Source organism: Pongo abelii, chromosome 19 (genome assembly GCF_028885655.2).
Source record: "Pongo abelii isolate AG06213 chromosome 19, NHGRI_mPonAbe1-v2.0_pri, whole genome shotgun sequence".
Classification (NCBI taxonomy): domain Eukaryota; kingdom Metazoa; phylum Chordata; class Mammalia; order Primates; family Hominidae; genus Pongo; species Pongo abelii.
This window is the reverse complement of record NC_072004.2, coordinates 19,254,779-19,277,672: the sequence shown is the minus strand read 5'-3', so window position 1 is coordinate 19,277,672 and position 22,894 is coordinate 19,254,779. Positions and strand designations below refer to the sequence as shown.

The 22,894-nt window shown below is 48.3% G+C and overlaps 1 protein-coding gene and 1 long non-coding RNA gene across 2 annotated transcripts; one reads left to right on the top strand and one right to left on the bottom strand.

The window, feature by feature from the left end:
* Positions 1 to 5,350, bottom strand: LOC112129725 (uncharacterized). Its single transcript, XR_002912080.3, has 3 exons — positions 5,298 to 5,350; positions 4,199 to 4,714; positions 1 to 1,629 (listed from the first exon to the last, which is right to left on the bottom strand). It is a non-coding gene; the product is annotated as an uncharacterized LOC112129725 (long non-coding RNA).
* A 6,996-nt stretch (positions 5,351 to 12,346) lies between these two features.
* Positions 12,347 to 14,469, top strand: LOC112129577 (uncharacterized). Its single transcript, XM_054535506.2, has 3 exons — positions 12,347 to 12,541; positions 12,933 to 13,068; positions 14,122 to 14,469. The coding sequence occupies exons 1-3, from the start codon at positions 12,473 to 12,475 to the stop codon at positions 14,256 to 14,258; spliced, it is 342 nt and encodes a 113-aa protein (XP_054391481.2). The 5' UTR covers positions 12,347 to 12,472; the 3' UTR covers positions 14,259 to 14,469.
* Positions 14,470 to 22,894: the final 8,425 nt, after the last annotated feature.

Genomic DNA, 22,894 nt, shown 5'->3' with positions numbered 1-22,894 from the left:
AACACAACTGCTGGCTTATACAGATCAAGGTCGCTGTTTAGCATGCTACCTTTTCCATTTAGTATAGACTGCCGGACAGTTCTTAGCTTTTTAAACGAACTCCTACAGTGCTCATTGGGAGTAACAACAGGGAAAACTTAGGGCACTATTCTAAACATGTAACATCTGCTCATTTAATTCACATTTTACCATCTTTGTCACCTTGAAGGGCATGAGCTCCTTAAGTTAAATTGTTTGAAGAAAGGGAACACTGGCCTGTTGATCAATATTTCCCAGGGAGATGGTTCCACTCTGCACTAGCATGTCCATGGCATTTTGGCCCTAAAGACCCACATCCTTGCAGGTGCTGTGGTCTCTTTGAGCCCCCTCATGTCTGCCACCTACTCCTGGTCCCTTGAGGCCCTGCTGTTGAACCTCCTCTGAGACAGTTCTGGGTGTAAAACAAAAGGAAGAGTCTCCAAAAGAGGACATTTCTTAGACATGCAGCGAAAGCCCTCATTTTCATTATTGCCATTTACATAGATGACTCAGATGTGCTGAATTTCCTGTTGCTAATGTAGCTGTTCATTTGTGCTAATTTCTCAGAAATGCTAGATACCATTATTTTAGCAAAACTCACTTTGAAAAAGCAAAGAGCAGGGTTTAAAAAAATAATAATAAGTGTCCCCAGTGTTCTGTGGGAAGATCTATTTTCTCTACTTTAAAATGTTTCCCTCCTAACTTTTTATTATGAAAACTACAAAACTTCAAGAAAGTTAAAAATATAATGAAGACTCAGGGACCCTCCACCAAGATTCAGTAGCTCTTCACCTTGGTGTCTGCATGGCTCCATCCATCTCTCTCTTCCTGCCTGCCTTCTGGCTGAGACCCTGAAGGCAATTTGCAGACATCCTGACACTGCAGTCCTAAGTGTGTCCACAGACACCTCCTAAGAAAATGGACATTCTCTCGCATAGACTGTCATGATCACATCTAAGAAGTCAATCATAGTTCAATAAGACCATCTGACGTCTAGTCCACATTTAAATGGCCCTGGTGGTTATAAGAAGTTTTCCATGGCTGTGTCTTTTGAATCAGAATCCCTCTGGGGGTCACATATTACATCCAGTCTTTGTATCTGTATAGTCCTTTTTTGGCTAGAGCAGTCCTTTCCCTTTTGCTCTTTTTCTTCTCTTTTATCTTCTTTTCCTTTACTTGGTATGTTTGACATTGACTTTGTGAGGAGACTTGGCCGTGATCTTGTGAAATGTCCCACAGCTGATCTCTCAGGCTGCATCCTCCTGGTGTTGGTTCACGTGTTCCTCCATCCTCTGAGAGCTCCTGGAGGTGCACAATGTTGGCTTTTTCCCCCCCACAGTGATGCTGTCAGATCCCTTGTTAAGATGGTGACACCAGCTGTCCCCCTGCAGAGGCACACTGTCCCTTTTGCAATTAGTGTCCCTTGTGGGCAATGCCTTGTGAGCATCCTGGTTCCCAACAGAAAGGACCACCCTTCTGTCGATCATTTTAGTATCTTTGGCCAAAACCAATATTCCACTTGCAAGATGGTAACTTTCTATACCTTTTAGATTCCTTCTACATTTTTTAGCTGGTGTTTTTCTGTAAATAGAGCTTTCTTTTTATTTTCCCCTTTGAAAAAAATACAGAAAATAACCATGAAAAATATAACCAACATCCATATTTTCACCACCCAGAATTTGTGTTAAAATTTTGGCATATTCACCTTCAAGTTTTTCTTATAAGAAGGAAAACGTGACAGTGAAATCTCCGAAATCCCCCAACTCCCTATTCTACTTTCTACCCTACACTCATCATCATAAATGTGGCTCTATCTTCCAGGCCCCTTTTTATACTTTTATAAGTACAGTACAGAATGTTTTAGCTATGAAAAATACAGTATATAGCATTATTTTACGTGAGTTATTTTTAAACATTTTATATAAATAGCATTCTAAATCTATCATTATGCCCCTTTCTTTTCTCACCCAACACCTTTGAGATCAGCTCATATGGATGCTCATATAATGAGCTCATTCCCGTTTAGCTGCTCTATGGGATTCCACACATACTTTTCCATTCCTCCTCCACTGAAGAACACGTGGACTGTTTTTGATTCCTCGCTGTTAGGAGCCACACTACAGTGGGCAGACCTGTGCGTGCCTTTGTGCAGATGTATGAGCATTTCTCTGAGTTGTGGCCAGCTTCACTAGATATCCCCCAAATGACCACACTAATATTCCCTCCCACCAGCAGCCTCATGTGGCTGGCTCCTCCCCCATATCTTCATCCACGTGGGATAGTATCAGACTATTACGTTTTTGCCAAACTAATAGGTGAGAAATGGTATTTGTTGCTTTAATTTGTATTTCCCGATTACTAGCAAGGCTGTGCACAGATGTTTCTCAGCCACTGTGAAGGGGTGTTTCCATGAGACACATGGGGTATGCTCTGCTCTATGGATCTGAGCTGCTAGTGAATACTCGGTCTCTCCTCTAGAGAGCCCATCCTCAGCCAGTCGAGGCACTAACAATCAGGTGGCTATCACAAAGGGAATGAAATTATTCTCAATTGTCATTGTTCTTATATTTGTATGAATAATATTGCTTGTCACCTAGTACTTATCACCCGGCTTTCTATGTGCCAGGCTTTATTACTTTACCCACTTTATTTGATCCTCTCAGAAATTTATTTATATTTACTTATGTGTTTATTTTGAGATAGGGTCTCACTCTGCCACCCAGGCTGGAGAGCACTGGCATAATCACAGCTCACTGCAGCCTCAACCTTCTGGGCTCAAACAGTCCTCCCACCTCAGCCTTCTGAGTAGCTGGGATGACAGGTGCGAACCACCATGCCTGCCTAATTTTTAAATTATTTTTTAGTAAAGACACAGTCTCAATTGTTGCTGAGGCTGATTTCGAACTCCTGTGCTCAAGTGATCCTCCCAGCTTGGCCTCCCAAAGAGCTGGGATTACATTCGTGAGCCACCATGCCAGGCCTAGGAATTGATTTATTATTTCCGTTTTGCTGAAAAGGAGACAGAGGGTCAGAGCAGAACAGTGACTTGCCTAAGGTCACAGAGCTGGTAAGCGATCTGCTTCCAGAGCCCAAACCCTTCCCTCTGTACAGTATTGCTCCTTCACACTCCTCCCAGATGCCCAGATAGTTCCCAGGAAGAATAAAAGATGGTTTCGCACTGAAAGAAGAAGATTGGTTCTGGTTTTCTTGTCTCCTTCCCGGTTCCCATGGCTGTGAGCAGAGAAGTTGTTTGTTAACCAAAAATTACAGCCTTGCAAATAGCTCCTAGCCCATTCGCCCAGGTTTCTGGGTAGAAGACAAGCAGAGCAGGCAGTTATAGTACAGCCGGCCCTTCATAGCTACAGTTTCTGCCTCCACAGATTCAACTAACCACTAACCACAAGTAGAAAATAGAAATAAGGCCAGGCACAGTGGCTCATGCCGTAAACTCAGCACTTTGGGAGGCTGAGGCGGGTGGACTGCTTGAGGTCAAGAGTTCAAGACCAGCCTGGTCAACATGGTGAAACCCTTTCTCTACTAAAAATACAAAAATTAGCCAGATGTGGTGGCGGACGCCTATAATCTCAGCTACTTGGGAGGCTGAGTCACGAGAACTGCTTGAACCCAGGAGGCAGAGGTTGCAGTGAGCAGAGATTGCGTCATTGCACTCCAGCCTGGGTGACAGAGTGAGACTCCATCTCAAAAAAAAAAAAAAAAAAAAAGAAAATAGAAAATAATGCAAATGAAAACAATATAGTATAACCATTTATACAGCGTTTACATTGTATTAGGTGTTATAAGTAATCTAGAGATTATTTAAACTCTATGGGAGGATGTGCATAGGTTATGAGCAAATACTACACATTTTATATCAGAGACTTGAGCATCTACATATTTTGGTATTCTTAAGGACCTGGACCAGATCCCCTGTGGATACTGAGGGACAACGGTGCTTCTTTCTCACTCCAGGTCAGGAAGGAAAGGTGGGTTGGTAAACTCTTAATCTCTTCAAGTTTTTGGATTGGTTGTAGCCAGGGAGAGTGATCTGGGAGGGCAGTGGAGCCACAGAACTGAACGTTCAAGAAACTTTAAATCCTAAGTTGGGAAAAAGGAATCTCTCTCTCACTTGCTTTAGTTAAAGTCCTCTGTTGTACATGTGGTATTGGGCAGAGATATGTACAGGCTTCTCCAGCGTCATCAGAACTCCAGAGGAGAGGTGGCTTCCAGGCGGGTGAGCCTTCAGGACTTCAGATCCAGTCTGCCCATTTATAAATAGGAAAGCAGAGGCATTGAAACCTCTAGGTCCTGGGCTGTTTGAGGGCATCAAAGTGCCTGACTGGTCCTCAGAGCCTGGCAAACTATTCAGCTTGCAACATACATTTCGTGAATGTTTGTTGAATGAATAAATAAATGGACAAGAAGGCCAGACACGGTGGCTCACGCCCGTAATCCCAGCACTTTGGGAGGCCGAGGCACGCGGATCACTTGAGGTCAGGAATTCGAGACGAGCCTGGCCAGCATAGTGAAACCCCGTCTCTACTAAAGATACAAAAATTAGCTGAGCGTGGTGGCAGGCACCTGTAGTCCCAGCTACTCGGGAGGCTGAGGCGGGAGAATTTCTTGAACCTGGGAGGCGGAGGTTGCCGTGACATGAGATCGTACCGTTGCACTCCAGCCTGGGAGACAAGAGCGAAATCTGTCTCAAAAAAATAAAAAATAAAAAAGTAAATGGACAAGAAAGTTGGAATCTTAAAACAAATGCACAAAACCCCCAAGCTTTTGATTCCTTTGGGTTCTGCTGGGTGGAGGGGACCTATTTGAGGAAGGAGAATCAATGAACCGGGTCCTTCGTGAGAAGATGTGGCCAGGTCCTGCCGTGAGGCCCTGGGTGACTCAGTGAGCACTCCCTGTCCACAGCTCAGCGACTCACAGATGTCCCCAGGGAGAAGTACAGAAGCTGAGAGTCTGGACGAGGCCCCGGGCTGCCTGGCCCCTGCCTTCCTGCTCTCCTCTCCCACCTCTCCCCTTAACCCCGCTGCAGCCGCAGCCGTCTTGGTCTTGAGACAAGCCAGGCCCATTCTCCGCTAGGCCACCTTGCCCCTGCTGCTGCCCTGCCAGGAGTGCTCAGCCTGTGGCTCTCTGAAGGACTGAGTCCTGGTTCCAACAGCACCTCCTCAAAGAGGACTTCCTGGATACCCTGGCCAGAGTCCACACCCTGACCACTCCCTACCACTCCCATCTGGTTGATTTCCTGAGCACTTGCTCCTGCTTGGACTGACCTGGCATGTTCCTGTGCTCGCTGGTGGGCTATCTGCTTCCCTCATCTGAATGTAACTATGCCTCCAGCATCTGAGGCTGCACCTGGCATGTGGCAGGCACTCAACAGACAGACGGTGCAAGAATGAGAGAAAAAGAGGCTGGGGCTGAGCGTCATGCTGACGCCTCTGGAAACCTTTATCTCTGAGCAGGGGGGAGCCCCAGCTGGAAAAGGCCGCACGGCTCATGGCGAAGGTGATGATGATGATGCATGTGTGTGCACGGCAGGTGTTAGGCTAACAATAAGTGGCCACAGTTAGCTGAACACCTACTATGTGCCAGATATGAACTTGATTTTTAAATCACTCTATCCTCAGAATAAGGCAAATGCTGCCATGACTCCCTTCTCACAGACAAGGGAGTCAAAGCCCAGAGAGACTGAGCTTTTTGCATCCAGTCTGGGATGTGGGGAGCTGAGATGTGCTCCCACAAATACCTGACCCCAAAGCCCAGGCTCTTTCTAGTGGGCAATGAACAGCTGTTACCAATTTTCATCAAGCCCTGAATGGCAGCCCAACTTCCCGCTGACCCTGTTGTTCTTCTTTCTGCCCAGGGACTCCCTACCCTCTCAGAGCAGAAGACAGGCCCAGAAACAGAATGTCCACTCACTCAGTCCACAAGCATTTATTAAGCACCTACAGTATGCAGGGGTGCAGGGATGCAGCAGGGCTTAAGTCAAAGCTCAAGCACTGGTGGAGCTCACAGGTGGAGCTGCTGGGGACATAACAAAGAAGTAGGCAAAGGAGTGGGCAGCAGATACTGGTCTGAACTGGGACAGTCAGGGGACAGGACCAGGAGAGCTGGGGCTGGGGACCTGGGTAGGGGGAGTCAGGCAGCCTCTCTGCGGAGGAGAAGGCAGCTTGCAGCAGCCCAGGTGAGGGGCTGCCCAGCAGCCGGTGCACTTAGGAGAGAGTGGACTTAGCACACTAGTGGAGAAGAAAAGAAGGCCACTGTGGTCGGGGTGGAGAACAAGGTGGAAACAGTTGCTGAACTAACGAATACTGAAATATCATCTCGGGCTCCCCCAGTGCCTAGCACAGAGAAGCCGCTCCAGAAATGTCTGCAATGAATGAAATTGGATCAGGTCAGTGTCCTGCTTGACAATAACAAAAAGCAATGTCTGGTGCAGCCTGTCTCACAGAAAAATATCCTTCAGGGAGGAGGATGAAGGTGAACCTCCTGGTTTTAGCAAACCAAAACAATATGTTCAGATGGAATAAGGCAGATTAGCAATTCTCAGGTTGCAGGTTGCAGAGGCAGAATTTAAACGTTTTGGGTAAAAAACAAAAACCCACTTAAGATCTTTTTTTTTTTTTTCCTTTTTTTTTTTCCTTTTTGAGATGGAGTCTCCTTCTGTCACCCGTTCTGGAGTGCAGTGGCGTGAACTGCAACCTCTCCTCCTGGGTTCCAGCGATTCTCCTGCCTCAGCTTCCTGAGTAGCTGGGATTACAGGTACCTGACATCATGTCCAACCAATTTTTTTTTTTTTGTATTTTTAGTAGAGATGGGGTTTCACCCTGTTGGCCAGGCTGGTCTCAAACTCTTGACCTCAAGTGATCCACGGGCTTGGCATCCCAAAGTGCTGGGATTACTGAGCCACTGCACCTGGCCCCACTTAAGACCTTCTATGTTGCAGGATTTGAGCTTAATCTCCCATTACTATTGAAGGCTTATCTATTTTTCCCTTTTTGCAGATAAATGAGGAGTTGTCTCTGGTACAGGAACTAAACCAGCTCTGGGATCCCTAATGGCTGGGCTGGCCTGGTTGCTTCAGCTCTGGATTCAAACTCGCCAAGGATACAGGAGCCCAGGGGTGGGAATGGTAAGATCCTGCTTCCAGCTGCCTGCCAGAACCATTGACTTAAATGTGTATAATAACAGGAGCTAACATTTAATCATCCTAATAAAGCTATGAGGTGAGTACAAGTATGGCCCCACCCAGAGATGAGGAAAATGTAGCTCAGAGAGAATAAATTACCTACTAAATGTAAGACATCCCAAACCGCTTCCTTCCCCAGTCTTTCCCGTTTCACTAAATGACACCACCCCTTACTGTACTAAATTGCTCAAACCAGAAATCTGGGGGTGGCCCTTGATTCTTTCCTTGCCTCACCCCCACATCTTACCCATCACCAATTTATCTGTTCTATCTTCCAAAACACAGGACATTCTCAATGTGGCTATTTCTCTTCCATTCCCCCTGCTATCACCATCACTGTACCCACCATCAGCTCTCTGCTGAGCCACTAGCTGGCCTGCTACTGCCACCCATTCTCCTCCAGCAGTGGCGGGTGATCTTTTTAAAACCTAAGTCAGATGCCATGTCAGCCCTCACTGAAAACTCTCTAATGGCTTCTCATTGCCTTTATTTTTTTTTTCTCCGTCTAGTTGTAAGATTTTTCCCTTTGTCTTTCATTTCCTGTAATGTTACATTGTGCCTAGGGGTGATTTTCTTTCTATGTATGCTGCTAAGTGTTCACAGTCCTTCTCAAACCCATGGCTCCATGTCTTTCATTTACTTACAAGTATTCCACACATAATCACAGCTGTTTCAAAGTCTGTGTCTGATAACCCCACTATCTGGATCCTCTTGGACCTGTTTTTGTTGTTTGTTTGTGTTTTTCCCCCTGAATTGTGGTCAGGTCTTGTATTCTTGTAAGGATAGACATTAAATAGGAAAAATGGTAGAGATAATTTATGCCATCTTCCTGTTTACTTTTGCTTCTTCTCAGGGATTATACCTGGATCTCTGACCTTTGGGCTCCCTACTTCCCTGGTGCCATGTTTCTGCCCTCTGCCTCTCCTGATATGATTATTAATTTTATATGTCAACTCAACTAGGCCACAGTACTGGTATTTGGTTAAATACCAGTTTAGATATCCCAGTGAAGGTATTTTTTAGATGAGTTTAACATTTAAATCAGTCAACTTTAAGAAAAGCAGATTGGGGCGGGTGCGGTGGCTCATGCCTGTAATCCCAGCAATTTGGGAGGCCTAGATGGGTGGATCACCTGAGGTCGGGAGTTCGAGACCAGCCTGACCAACATGGAGAAACCCATCTCTACTAAAATCACAAAATTAGCCAGGCGTGGTAGCACATGCCTGTAATCCCAGCTACTCAGGAGGCTGAGGCAGGAGAATTGCTTGAACCTGGGAGGCGGAGGTTGTGGTGAGCCGAGATCACACCATTGCACTCCAGCTTAGCCAACAAGAGCGAAACTCCATCTCAAAAGAAAAGAAAAGAAAAGCAGATTGCCCCAAAATGTGGGTGGACCTCATCCAGCCATTAAAAGGTTTTACAAGAAAAGGCCTATGGTTCCCCCGGGGAAGAGGGAATTCTGTCTTCAGAACACTTTCAGGCTTGAGCTGCAATATCAGCTCTTTCCTGGGTGGCCAGCCTGATGGTCTGTCCTGCAGATTTCAGATCCTCTAGCCCAACAGTCACCTGAGCCATTCCTTAAAATCAATCTCTCTCTCTCTCTCTCTATCACACACACATGCACACACACACACACAACTGGTTCTGTTTCTCAGGAGAACCCTAATACACTTGGCCTGTGTTCAGTGACAGCACCCAAATCCCTATCTGCAGTCTGGGCCTCCTTCTGGGCTTCAGAACTGAGGATCCATTGGCCTCCTCTGTGTCTCCTCTAGGATTCCTAGCGGGCATCTCAGTCTTAGCACAGCTTCACCAAAGTGAGCGTCTACTTCAGCTCCACGACCTGCTGTGTCTCAGCCATCCTGGTCTCTGAGGCTGGCATCCATTCTTCTGGTGGCCCAGGCCCTGCTGTGGTCTGAATGTGTCCCCCAAAATTCATGTGTTCCCCAAAATTCATGAGTTGGAAACCTAATCCCCAATGCAACAGTGTTAGGAAGTGAGGTCTTTGGGGAGGTGTCAGGTCATGAGGGCTCCACCCTCAGGAATGGATTAATGCTGCTATAAAGAGGCTTGTGGGAATGGGCTCTCCATTCTCCTGCTCTTCCACCATGTGAGGACTGAGTTCATCCCTTTTTGTCTTTCCACCTTCTGTCATGTGAGGATCCAGCAAGACGGTCCACACCAAATGTTGGCACCTTGATCTGGGACTTCCAGCCTTTAGAACAGTAAGAAATAAATTCCTGTTCTATGTAAATTACCCAATCTCGGGAATTCTGTTACAGCAGCACAAAATGGACCAAGGCAAATATTGGTACCCAGAATGTGGCTGCTGTAACAAATGCCTAAAAATGTGAAAGCAGCTTTGGAACGAGTAATGGGCAGAGGCTGGGACAGGATGGAAGTACATGCCAGGAAAAGCCTGTATTGCCATGAACAGCCCATTGAGGGTGATCCTAGTGAGGGCTTAGAAGAGGACAGCTGTAGGGAAAGCCAGAATCTCCTTAGAGATTACTTGAGTGTTCATGAAGAGAATGCTGGTAGAAATATGGCCAGTACAGGCCATTCTGATGAGGTCTCAGATGGAAATGAGGAACAGGGTATTAAAAACAGGAGGGAAAGTGATACTTGTTCCAGAGTGGAAAAGAACTTGGCTGAATTATGTCCATGTGCCAGGACTTCATGGAAGGCAGAACTTAAGAGTGATGAACTATGACTAGGCACAGTGGCTCATGCCTGTAATCCTAGCACTTTGGGAGGCCAAGACAGGAGGATAATTTGAGGCTAGGAGTTCAAGGCCAACCTGGGCAACATAAGAAGACCCTGTCTCTATGAAATTTTTAAAAAATTAGCAGGCATGGTGGCATATGTCTGTAGACCCAGCTACTCAGGAGGCTGAGGCAGGAGGATCACTTGAACCCAAGGGTTCGAGGCTATAGTGAGCTATGATCATGCCACTGCACTCCAGCCTGGGTGACAGAGTGAGACCCTGTCTCAAAAAAGACAAAAAAAAAATTGAAAAAGTAATGAACTAGATATGTGGCAGAAAAAACCCCTAAGCAGCAAAGTGTGCAGGATGCTGCACATCCTCTCTTAGCTGCTCATAGTAAAATGCGAGAGGACAAATGATTTAAAGATGGAATGTATAACCACAAGCGAAGCAGAACACAAAGATTTGGAAAATTCTCAGCCTGGCCACATAAAGAATAAAAAGGTGTGTTAAGGAGAAAATACCAAGGGTATGGCCAAGAGCCCATGTGATAAAGAGATGAATATGGCTAGAAAGAAGCCAGGTGCTAGTCATCAAGACAATGAGAGAAAGACTCTGAAGAGATTTGAGAGATCTGGATGACTCATCTCATCATAAGCCCAGGGCCCTTGGAGCTTGCGGGCAGAATGATTTGTGGGGATGGGCCAGGGGCTGGCTGCCTTGGGTCTCTACTCCCTGTGTTTTGGCACAGTGCTCCTTGGCCAGCTGTGGCTCACATGGGCCCAGGTGTGGCTTGGGCTGCTGCTCCAGAGGGTGCAAGCTGTGAGCCTTGGCAGCGTGCATGTGGTGCTAATTCTGCAGGCACACAGAGTGCAAGAGTTTTGGGGGTATGGCTGCCTCCCCTTGAATTCAAAGAATGCCACAGAAGGATAGCCCCCATTAGGGCAATGCCCACCAGAATTGTGGGATTGGGTCTAAAACTAAGATAGGCCCTAAGTCCCTGGAGTCATCCTTGACTTCTCTTTCTCTCCCTGTCTCCTTCCCTTCCACCAATCCATTAGCAAACACTGTTGGCTTTAAGTTCAAAATATGCCCAAAGTCATCTGAGCACTTCTTACCACCTTCAGGCCTGCTTCAAGCCACCCTCCACCGGCCCCTCCTCAGAGGCCCCCCGCCCCCAGGTGCCATGTACCCTGTTGGCACCTGAGCCACAGCTGAGCCCTCCACTGCCCAGGACCCTCTGCCACTCCCCAGCTGCTCTGACTGAGCACTGGATCCTTACAATGGCCCTGGGCCTTGAACCTGGGCCTTCTCTGCCTGAGCCCTCTGCTGCTCTCCCCTGCCCACACCAGGCCAATACTGACAACTTCCTCTCTGTTCTGTTCCGCTGCCTGGAATGCTGTCTGCCCAGATGTGTGCTTGGGTGACTGCTCGCCTCCTAGGAAGCTTGCTCAAATCTTGCCTCCTCAGTTAGGACAGCCCTGGCCATTCATCTCGAAGGCAAGGGGCACACAGTATGGGCTCAGTACGTGTATGGGGGAGGAGGAAGGGAGGGAGGGGGAGAGGGAGGAGGATGAAGGGAGGAATGCACAGGCCATTTCATTCCAGTGAAAACAGGTTACAAGGAATACCCAAAAACAACCCAGGCAGTACAAAACTAAAGATGACCGAAGGCCACCATGAACGGGCGGGAGAGGGCAGCTCTGTTCATCACCCCTGGGGCAGATGTGGAGACCCCAGATGTGTCACATCTGGACAGCTCCTTCTCTGCCCCTTCCTACCCCCTGCCCCGCCCATCCACCAGGGGTTCAAGACAATACAGGAGACAGTTGTCCTTCTCCAAGGACCCTGGGAATGGCTGGGGCTGGGGCTGGGGAAGATGTTCAGTGGCCCTTGAAACTCAGCTTATTTTTGCTCCAAATGGGTGACACTGCCACCCCCATGAAAAGGCAGAGCACTAGAATGAGAGTCCAGACTATGGACTCTAGTCCTCTTGATGTCCCAAGCTCAGTGTGTGACCTCAGACTAGGCACTTAGCCTCTGTGGGCCTCAGTTTCCCCTTCTGTCCAAATCAGGGGGGTTGGAATGTGGTCACCCAACTAAAAGCCCACTCTATACACTGAGCATCTATAAATACAAGGAACACAGTCGATTTGTTAGGAAACCCATCACGCCCATCCTGACCTGGATGGGTTTCACTCTGACGTTGTGCACTCAAATGCTCTACCCCTGAGCTACACCTCCTACTCTGACGTTGTGACCGCTGCACCTGGGCTGATTGTACCCCAGACCAGGGGCAGTGTCACCTGGCACCACCCTTTCCCACTACTCTTCCCTCTCGAGAGAGACTGGGGTTTCACACAGAGCAGTTGAGCCCCATAAATAGCAGCTGGCCACTCACAGGCCAACCCTCCCAGGCCCCAAAAAGGAAGTGAGAGACAGGCAGACACTTCTGTTCTTCCTGCAGAAAGTGCTGCTTCTGTAGTAACTCGTCAGATGCTCCCCAGAGCCCAGCACAAACCCGGCTCCACCCACTTCTGTGGGTTGGCCAAATGAGTGAGAAACACGGGCACAACCAACGAGAGGGAGCTGAGGCCGGACCCAGGAGTCTTTTTCCTATGGTAGGGGACATCTCTGTGTGAGGAAGCCCCATGGGGAGTCCTTGGGTGAGTTGCCAGGAGGAGGTGACTCAGGGTAAATTCCCTTAGGAGGTGCATTCACTTCTAGATCCAAAGAGTCATCCCCTACCTCCTTAGGGTAAAACTAGATTTTGAGTATCACAGTGTTTGTGGATAACCTGGCCCCAGTGAGTCCCCTTGCAAGGGCCTTTGGAGATGCCTCTGCACATGGACACTAGGAGCCATGAGCAGAGATAGTCCCTGCAGTAGCATCTGAAACCACGAACCCCGGGAAGACAACGCGGCACTGCTTTTGTCAGCCCTGCCTACACCTTGCTAAAGCCCATCCATTCAGCTCTTTTTCATGTTGACCGCACCACTGTTTCCTGCCCAGGTCCTGCCTGATATAGTAACAGGGAAAGAGATGAATATGACGCAATGTGCTCTTGTAATGGAGCATCACAGAGCAGGTCAAAGACACAAGCCACACAGCGACGAGTGCAGACAGGCGGGGCAGAGCACAGCTGCATGTAAGTACATTTTAAACACGGACCCCAACATAGCACTAGACGTTGTTCATAACACCTCCCTACATATGTAAAACACAAAAGTGGATTGGAGACACACAGAGGGGAGACTGCAGGCGCCTCAGCCTCTCATCCCTCTTCTCATCAGGCCGTCTCTACACCAGCGGTTCTCAACCAAAGTGCTTCTGCCTTCACTGTCAGGAGACACGTGGCCATGCTGGGGACATCTGGGGTGTCTCAATGATGGGGGTGGGAGGGATTGCTACTGGCATCTGGGGGTAGAGGCCAGGGATGTTCCCAACCATCCTAGGATACATGGGACAGCCCCACAACAAAGCAGGTGTCGCCCCAGCTCCTTCACAGCTGTCTACTTCCTCCTGGAGTAGCTGTGCAACTTGTACAACCACAAGCAACATGTATTTGTTTTACAAGGAACTCACTGGAGACAGCACCCAGTCTGAGAACTTTGCACTACGGAGGGGTTTTGTTTTTGAAAACCGAAATTACAGAATAAATTACAGAGAGAGAGAGAGCAAGAGCGAGAGCGAGAGAGAAAGAGAGAGAGAGAAACTTCACCATATGGGTTCAAATGAGCAACCTGGGTGTTCTTGGCTCCTGGTGGAAAGGGAGGTGCTAATCTCAGGTGGGCCCATCTGCTGTGGCATGGGGCTTGGTTTTGAGCTGCTCCTTCCTTTCCTGGCACAAGAGGAGCAGATGTTTAGGGCAGCCACGTGACTAACTGGGCAGCCAAGAACAAGACTCCTGTGCACGCTGAAACTCATGTTCTCAGTGGAAAGGAAAGATCTGCTGACCACTCACTCAGGATGAGAGGTGTGGTGAGTCACCCGCAGGTCCTCTGTATGGCCCAGACCAAACAGCTAGTTTTGGGCATGGCAGAAGTCAGTGAGGCAAGGCCCTGATGGGTAGCGCCTACCTGAGTGCTACCTGGCTAAAGCCGAGGAGGAGCCATGCGGCAGAATCCGTTCATGCAGCTCGCACACTACAAGTGGCTGCTAGTGTCTTGTGGAGATTTAAATTTAAAATCTTGCTTCTCAGCCCCACCAGGTACATTTCAGGTGCTCAGCAGTGCACTTGTGCCTTGTGGCTGCCTTCTGGACAGCACGGATGCAGACCGTCTCCAACCATCCCAGAGAGTTCCATCACAGGCACCGAGCCGAAACTGGCCATGGTGATGGAGCTGCCAAGAGGGTGAAGCCCAACCTCACTTTGGTCAACATGGTCAACGTGTCAGGGAAGGGTATCCAGGGACAGGTACCCAGGGGCAGGTGCCCAGTGGCAGAAAGGTCTTCAAGGAACCTCCCTGCTCACAGGCACTTTCTCAATGTCATCTCCTGCCTCCCAGCCCAATCACGCTCCATCCTGTGTTGGCTCCTCTCCTCCACTCTGCCCCAAGCCTGAAGCCATCTGTCCTTCCTCTAAGCTCCAGGAGTCTCTGGGAGGTGTTTATGGGTTAACTCTGTTGAAATGCACAGGGATTGCTCAGAATAAAGCTCACCAGCCTTTGTTGGCCTGGAAGCCCTGCCTGCCCTGCCTCTACTGCCTCTCTGTCCTCCCCCCGGCTCTCTCCACCCCAGCCTAGGTTCCCCAAACACATCAGGCAGGGCCTGCTTGCGGCCTTTGCAGCTGCTGTTCCCTCTGCTCAGAATGCTCTTCCCCAACGCCCCCGGTCATCCCCCTGCCCCTCACTGCTTCAGTCAGATATCTCAAATATCACCTCATCAGAAAGCCTCCCATTCTAGCCAAAAAAGCTCAGGTATATGCACACTCTCTCACACACACACACTCTTACCCACATACATTCACACATGCACACACACTCACACACTCTGATGCTCACACACTCACACACTCACACTCACACACCCTACATGCACACCCGGCACACCCCACAGGCACACCCTGCACACACTCACACACCCCACAGGCACACCCCCCAAACACACACCCCACAGGCACCCCACACATACTCACACACCCCACAGGCACACCACACACACTCACACACCCCACAGGCACAGCCCCCAAACACACACACCCCAAAGGCACACCCCACACATACGCACCCCAAAGGCACACCCCACACACACACACACCCCACAGGCACCCCACACACTCACACCCCCCACAGGCATACCCCACACATACTCACACACCCGACAGGCACACCCCCCAAACACTCACACACCGCACACACCCCACTGGCACCCCACACACCCAATAGGCACCCCACACACTCACACACCCCACAGGCATACCCCACACATACACACCCCACAGGCACCCCACACACACACACCCCACAGGCACACCCCCCAAACACTCACACACCCCACAGACCCCATAGGCACCCCACACACTCACACACCCCACAGGCATACCCCACACATATTCACACACCCCACAGACACCCCACACACTCACACACCCCACAGGCATACCCCACACATATTCACACACCCCACAGACACCCCACACATGCTCACACACCCCACAGGCACCCCACACACACTCACACACCCCACAGGCACCCCCCACACACTCACACATCCCACAGGCACCCCACACAGACATTCACACACCCCACAGGCACAACCCATACACACTCATACACCCCCTGCGCACACGCCCACACCCGGACACAGCCCACAGGCTCCATGCACCCCTCGTGCCCATGCTGCCCGGCAACCGGCTGTGATTTTCCTAAGCAGACGCCCCCTGGCGGCTGTCCCTCCACCGATGCTGGAGGAAGCTGGCACCCAGCAGCCGCTCCCAGGCTTAGGGGCCTGAAAACCTCCTCTTCTCTTACCTGGCTGGGATTAGTGCCAGCCAAGGGCCTTGGAGGGGACATGATGGGTTTCTGAGAGTCAGAGCCCTCGAATGGGGCTCCCAGCCCTATGCTTTGGCTTCCCTGGCTGTAGGAAACCCGTGTGGCAGGAGGACAGGTCACTGGACTCAGGATCAGACGAGCTGGGCTCCAGTCCCGACACTGTCCTGACTGACTGTGTGACCTGGAGCAAGTCACTTAACGTCTCTGAACCTCACTCTCCTCCTCACTGAAATGAGGGAGTCAATGTGTTGAGCAGGGTTTGGTGAAAATGTTTCTCTCCTGGATCCTGAGTGGTGGTGTAACTGACTACACACTCTCTGGAAGGGGATTTGGTAACATTAATCTAGAGCAGGGGTCTCAAACTCAGGTGCCCCTAAGAGCCAGGTAGGTGATGTAATAGAGAGAGAGCCCATTAGCACAAGGGCAAGGGCAGCTCTGATTTTTTTTTTTTTTTTTTTTTGATATAGGGTCCTGCTCTGTTGCCTAGACTGGACTGCAATAGTGCAATCTCATCTCACTGTGGCCTTGATGTCCTGAGTACAAGTGATCTTCCAGCCTCAGCCTCTCGAGTAGCAACAGATGTGCACCTCAATACCCAGCTACATTTTTAACTTTTGTAGAGATAAGGACTTGCTTGTTGCACAGGCTGGCCTCAAACCCCTGGCCTCAAGTAGTCCTCCTACCTCAGCCTCCCACAGTGCTGAGATTACAGGCCTAAGCCACTGCACCTGGCCCGATTTTAAAGAAAAAAATTGGTCAGGTGCAGTATCTCATGCTTGTAATCTCTACACTTTGGGAGGCCGAGCTGGGTGGGTCACCTGAGATCAGCAGTTCGAGACCAGCCTGACTAATATGGTGAAACCCTATTTACTAAAAATACAAAAATTAGCTGGGCATGGTGGTGTGGGCCTGTAGTCCCAGCCACTTGGGAGGCTGAGACAGGAGAATTGCTTGAACCTGGGAGGCAGAGGTTGCAATGAGCCAAGATCTCACCACTGCACTCCAGCCTGGGCAAGAGAGAGCAAGACTCCGTCTGAAAAAAAAAAAAGAAAGAAAAAAAATTTGAGGTAAAACTCACATAACATAAAATTCATCATTTTAACTATTTTAAAGTGTACCCTTCAGTGGTGCTTAATACCCTCACAATGTTGTGCTACCGTCAGCAGTATCCTGTTCCAGAACATGTTCATCACATTAAAAGGACACCCGTACACATTAAGCAGTCACCCCCCATTTCCTCCTCCCCTCCTTCCCTGAAAGCCATTCATCTCCTTTCTGTCTTTCTGGATTTACCTATTCTGGCCATTCCATGTAAATGGAATCATACCATATGGAATCTTTTATGTCTAGTTTCTTTCACTTAGCATAATATTTTTATAGATTTATCCACATCATAGCACGTATCAGTATTTCCTTACTTTTTATGTCTGAATAATATTCCATTATGGATAGAACACATTTTGTGTATCCATTCATCAACTGTGCACATTTGGGGTGTTTCCATCTTTTGGCCATTACAGCAATTACAATGTACTGCTAAGAACATTTGTGTACAAGTGTTTGTTATCAATTCCTTTGGGATACACAGCTAGGAGTGGAAATGCAGGGTAATTCTATGTTAAACTATTTGGGGAACCACCACATTGTTTTCCACAGCAACTGCACCATCTTACATACCCACCAGGAGTGTACAAAGCTTTCAATTTTTCCACATTTTCACCAATACCTGTTATTCCCCCAGCCCCAAAATTATAGCCATCCTGGTGAGTATGAAAAGGTACCTCATTGTGGTTTTGATTTCATGTCCCTAATAATTAATGATGTTGTACAACTTTTTCTGTGCTTATTGGCCACTTGAATATTTTCTCTGGAGAAATGTCTATTTAAGTCCTTTGCCAATTTTTAAGTTGGGTTATTTGGGTATTTTGTTGTTGAGTTGTGAGAGTTCTTCCTCTATCCTGGATACTAGATGTTTATCAGCTATATGCTTTGCAAATATTTTCTCCTATTCTGTGGGTTGCCTTTTCACTCTCTTGATAGTGTTCTTTGCTGTATATACGTTTTTAATTTTAGTGACGTCCATGTTATTTTTTCTTTTGTTGCCTGCACTTTTGTTGTCATAGCTAGAAAACCACTGCCAAATTCAGGGTCATGAAGATTTACCATTATGTTTCCTTCTAAGAGTTTTATTAGTTTCAGCTCTTATATTTACAATTTTAATCAATCTTAAGTTAATTTTTGTATATGGTGTGAGGTAAGGATCCAACTTCATTCTTTTTTATGGATATCCAATAGTTCCAGCACCATCTTTGAAGAGATTGGCCTTTCCCCACTGAGCAATCTTGGCATTCTTGTCCAAAATCAACAGACCATATATCTGAGGGCTTAATTCTGGACTCTTAATCTATTTCATTTTCTATATGTCTGCATTGTCTCAATTCATTCCATTGTTTATATGTCTATATTCCATTCTGTAAGTCTGTCCTTACGCCAGTATCACAACCTTTTGATTGCTGTAGCTTTGTAGTAAGTTTTGGAAATCAGGAAGTGTGAGTTCATCAATTTATCCTTTTTTTCTTTTCAAGATTGTCTTGGCTGTTTGCGGTCCCTTGCAATTCCATAGCAATTTGGGAATCAACTTTTCCATTTCTACAATAAAGGCCATTGGAATTTTGATAGAGATCGCATCGAGACTGTATTTTGCCTTGGGTGGTATTGCATCTTAACAATATTAAGTCTTCCAGTCCATAAACATGAGCTGAGTTTCCATGTATTTAGGTCTTCTTTAATTTCTTTCAGCAATGTATTGTAAGTTTCAGTGTACAAGTCTTTCATCTCCTTAGTTAAATTTATTCTTATGAATTTTATTCTTAAGGATGCTATTGTAAGTGGAATTGTTTTCTTAACTTTCTTTTTGGATTGCTCATTGCCAGTGTATAGAAATACAACTAATTTTTGTGTGTTGGTCTTGCACTCGACAACATTGCTCAATTCCTTTGTTAGGGCTAATAGTTTTTCAGTGGATTTTTTTCTATGTAAGATCATGTCATCTGTGAATAGTTTTATTTCTTCTCTTCTGATATGATGCCTTTTATTTCTTTTTCTTGCCTAATTTATCTGGCTAGAATCCCAGTACTATGCTGAACAGAAGTGGTGAAAATTGGGCATCCCGTCCTGTTCCTCTGTTGGGGTAAATGCTTTCAGCCTTTCATCATTGAGGGTTTTTCACAAATGTGCTTTTTCATGTTGAAGAAGTTTCCTCTGTTTCAAGTTTGTTGAAGGTTTTTAATCATGAAAAGATGCTGGCTTTTGTTAAATGCTTTTTCTGCATCAATTAGGATGATCATCTGGCTTTCTCCATTCTTGTAATGCAGTGGATTACATTGATTGATTGGGCAGCTTTGATTTTCCAAGATAAGCTGTAAATCTGCATTCCGATGGGAAATCTTACTTTTAAAAATGTGTTCACAGTCTGGGTGGCTCATGCCTGTAATCTTAGTGCTTTGAGAGGCTGAGGCAGGTGGACTGCTTGAGGCCAGGAGTATGAGATCAGTGTGGGCAATATTACAAGACCCTGTCTCTGCAAAAATAAAAAAAAAATTAGCCAGGCATGGTGGCATATGCCTGTAGTCCCAGCTACTATGAAGGCTGAGGCAGGAGGATTGCTTAAGCCCAAGAGTTTGAGGCTGCAGCGAGCTATGATCACGTCACTGCACTCCTGCCTGGGCAACAGAGTGAGACCTCATATCTAAAAAACAAAACAAAACAAAAAAACTGTATGTACATAAAACAAAAAAAAAACTGCATAGGCCAAATGAAACTCAGCTAACAGACAAATTGGCTCTGGCCCACCAGTTTGAAATCGCTAATCAAGGGACTTAAAAGTCCTCCCTCCCTTTGACTCAGGAATTCCACTTCCAGGGATTCATCCAGAAGAAATAATCCAAAATGTGGGCAAAATTTGACACCTGCAGTTGAGTATCACCTTTAATTGCCAAAGCTAGAAAGTCCCTGAACACCCAAAAATAGGGGACACAAAAAATGTCACAGTCAGCCTAGTAGAGTGAATGTTTTGCAGCCACTTAGAATGGCTTTCATGAAGGCTATGAAATGTCATCAATAGATACAGGTGATATCATTTTAATGATGGTTGTTCAATATCACCATAATTGTCTCCTACTATGAACATACGCTTTTTTTGTGACAAAAAGAAGAGGGGTTCCCCAAGGCCTCCTCTCCTGGCTGGGGTAGTGTGGCTCAACAATAGGTCATCTCCCCACTGCCCGCCTTTCCTCTATTTCCAAATTTGGAGTGATGTCCTGATATAACGTTTCTTGGCATTTCCCACATTTGACTCGCATTTTAAGCACTTGACTCTCAGGAGCACATCTCCACACACCAGTTTCCCTTTGGCTGGCTGCATGCTGGTCCACAGCCATTTGCCCTGCTGGTCCCACATAGGAAGTGTTTTGGGCAGAAATCCACCCCCTGTCCCACCCATCCCTGTTTTTCATAAGCACTTGAATCAAAACAATCTTTTTGCTATTGTTGTTGTTGTTGTTTTGAGACAGAGTTTTGCTCTTGTTGCCCAGGCTGGAGTGCGATGGCACGATCTGGGCTCACTGCAACCTCCACCTCCCAGATTCAAGTGATTCTCCCACCTCAGCCTCCCGAGTAGCTGGGATTACAGGCATGCGCCACCATGCCCGGCTAATTTTTGTGTTTTTAGTAGAGACAGGGTTTCTCCATGTTGGTCAGGCTGGCCTCGAACTCCTAACCTCAGGTGATCTGCTCGCCTCGGCCTCCCAAAGTGCTGGGATTACAGGTGTGAGCCACTGCACCCGGCCGAATCAAAACAGTCTTGAACATCATTTCTCACATTGCTGGTTGGCAGGGAGGCACCTGTCTCCAAGAATTCAACACCATGGACAACGGGATTCACTGGGCTGCCATTTTTGACTGTTGCAACCTCAGCCCTTTCTCTAAGCAGCTGGGATCACAGCCTCTTCCATTCTTCCTTCATGTACATCATGTCATGGAACAGATGCTACACGCAGAAACCCAACAGTTCTTTCCAGGCTTCAACCTGTAAAACCCGACTCCACTCTGAGTATTCTAGGCCTACACATCAATGACAGTGCCTTGAAAACAGATTTAAAAAAAAAAGGGTCCCTAACCTGGCTCAGCATCCCCGAGGAGTTGCCGCTCAGCTGCATGTTGTGAGGTAGATGTAGAGAGAAAATGCTTCACAACCAGCAAGCCGGGTGCAGTGTGGCACAGGCCCGTCGAGCAGCCCACAGCACCCTGCTGGGCTCAGAGGACAGGGGACACTGCAGGGGGTGGGGCAGGGCTGTGTGGAGGGGTCCGTGTTTGAGCTGAGCCTCTGTGCTGAGTTCAGTAGCGACCTCCCCAAAAGTCATATCCACCCAGCACCTGTGAACATGACTTGATTTGGAAATAGCGTCTTGACAGATGTGATCAAGGAAAGATGAGGTCTTGCTGGATTAGGGAGGGCCATAACCCAGTGACTGGTATCTTTATAAGGCAGGGGACATTGGACAAAGACACAGGAAGGAAGGCCACGTGAAGACAGAGGCAGAGGTTGCATCCAGAGCCCAGGAACACCGAGGGCTGCCAGCCACCAGCAGAAGCCAGGGAAGGGGCCAGGAGGGGCAGAACCTGCCGACCCGTCAATCCTGGACTGTGGTCTCCAGAACCCTGACAGGATAAACTTCTGTTGTGTTAAACTCCATTTGTGACACTGTGTGATGGCTGCCACAGGACCCTGGCAGCTTGAAGGAGGCCTTATCTAAAGGCCCCTCAGCACCTGTGGGTGGGCGGCCACTCCTCCTGGGTGACGGCCCTCCTGGGTGACAGCCCTAGTGACAACCCTCTTGGGTGACAGCCCTGGGTGAAAGCCCTGCTGGGTGACAGCCCTCCTGCGTGACAGCCCTCCTGGGTGATGCCCCTCACTGCCCCTTAGTGGCTGACTGGCATGCAACAGGGCACCAGGCGCCGGCACCTCCCTATGGTCACCAGCAGGTGGCACCCCTGACATAGGTGCTGGGCACACTGCACCCCAGGTTCCTGGTTGGACTGGGAGGAGCTAGTTTGGGCGGAGTGGAACCCTGGGCCGCCAACCCTGGACCAAAGGCAGATGGTAAGCATGGGTGAACCCAGCTTCTTTACCTTCCCAAGGCCTTGGGCGAGGGGCTGGCTGCCTGCCCTGTGCAGAGGACTTTGTCCCTGGAGCAGGTGCAATGAATTTCAGGGCTCTGACCCAGGGACAGAGGGTCACAGAGGGGTAAAGGGTCCCTCACTCTCGCCTGGCCCCTAGTCACAATCTGGGAAAATTTCCAGAGGCTGTGCGGGGTAGGGTTTTTCAAACCAGTCCAGTGGCTCGAAACCAGTCCATCCTCCCCTCTGACTCTGAGAGGCTGGGCCTGATCCCCCGCCCCCAAGCAGGCTGAGATGAGAAGGAGTGTCTGTCCCAAGAGGGGCAGGAGCAGCCTTCCCTTCTGAGGATCCGCTGGGGTGGACGGGCTTTGTCCTCCTCCTGGAGGAGGGAAACGCTGGCTTCTTGAAGGACCATTCCTTAGGGTGGGGCGGGGTGGCATGGCACGGGGATGGGAATGGTGGAAAGAGCACAGATGAGGAGGGAGACCGAGAGTCCAGCCCCCTCTACTGCTCACCTGCTGGGTTCCTCCCTCCTCTGGCAGAGCCTTGGTTTTCTCAGTTGTAAAATGGGCCTGTCTCTGTCCCTATCTTTCATGGATGGGGCATCAGCTGACCCGACAACACACAGGAAAAGCTCTGCAGAGAAACCTCTCTGGGTGTTTTTGGTTTTCAGTCTGGGGTTTTGTTTTACATGTGGTAAAATGCGTAGAATATAAAAGTTACCATTTTAGGCCGGGTGCGATGGCTTACACCTGTAATCCCAGCACTTTGGGAGGCCGAGGCGGGTGGATCACGAGGTCAGGA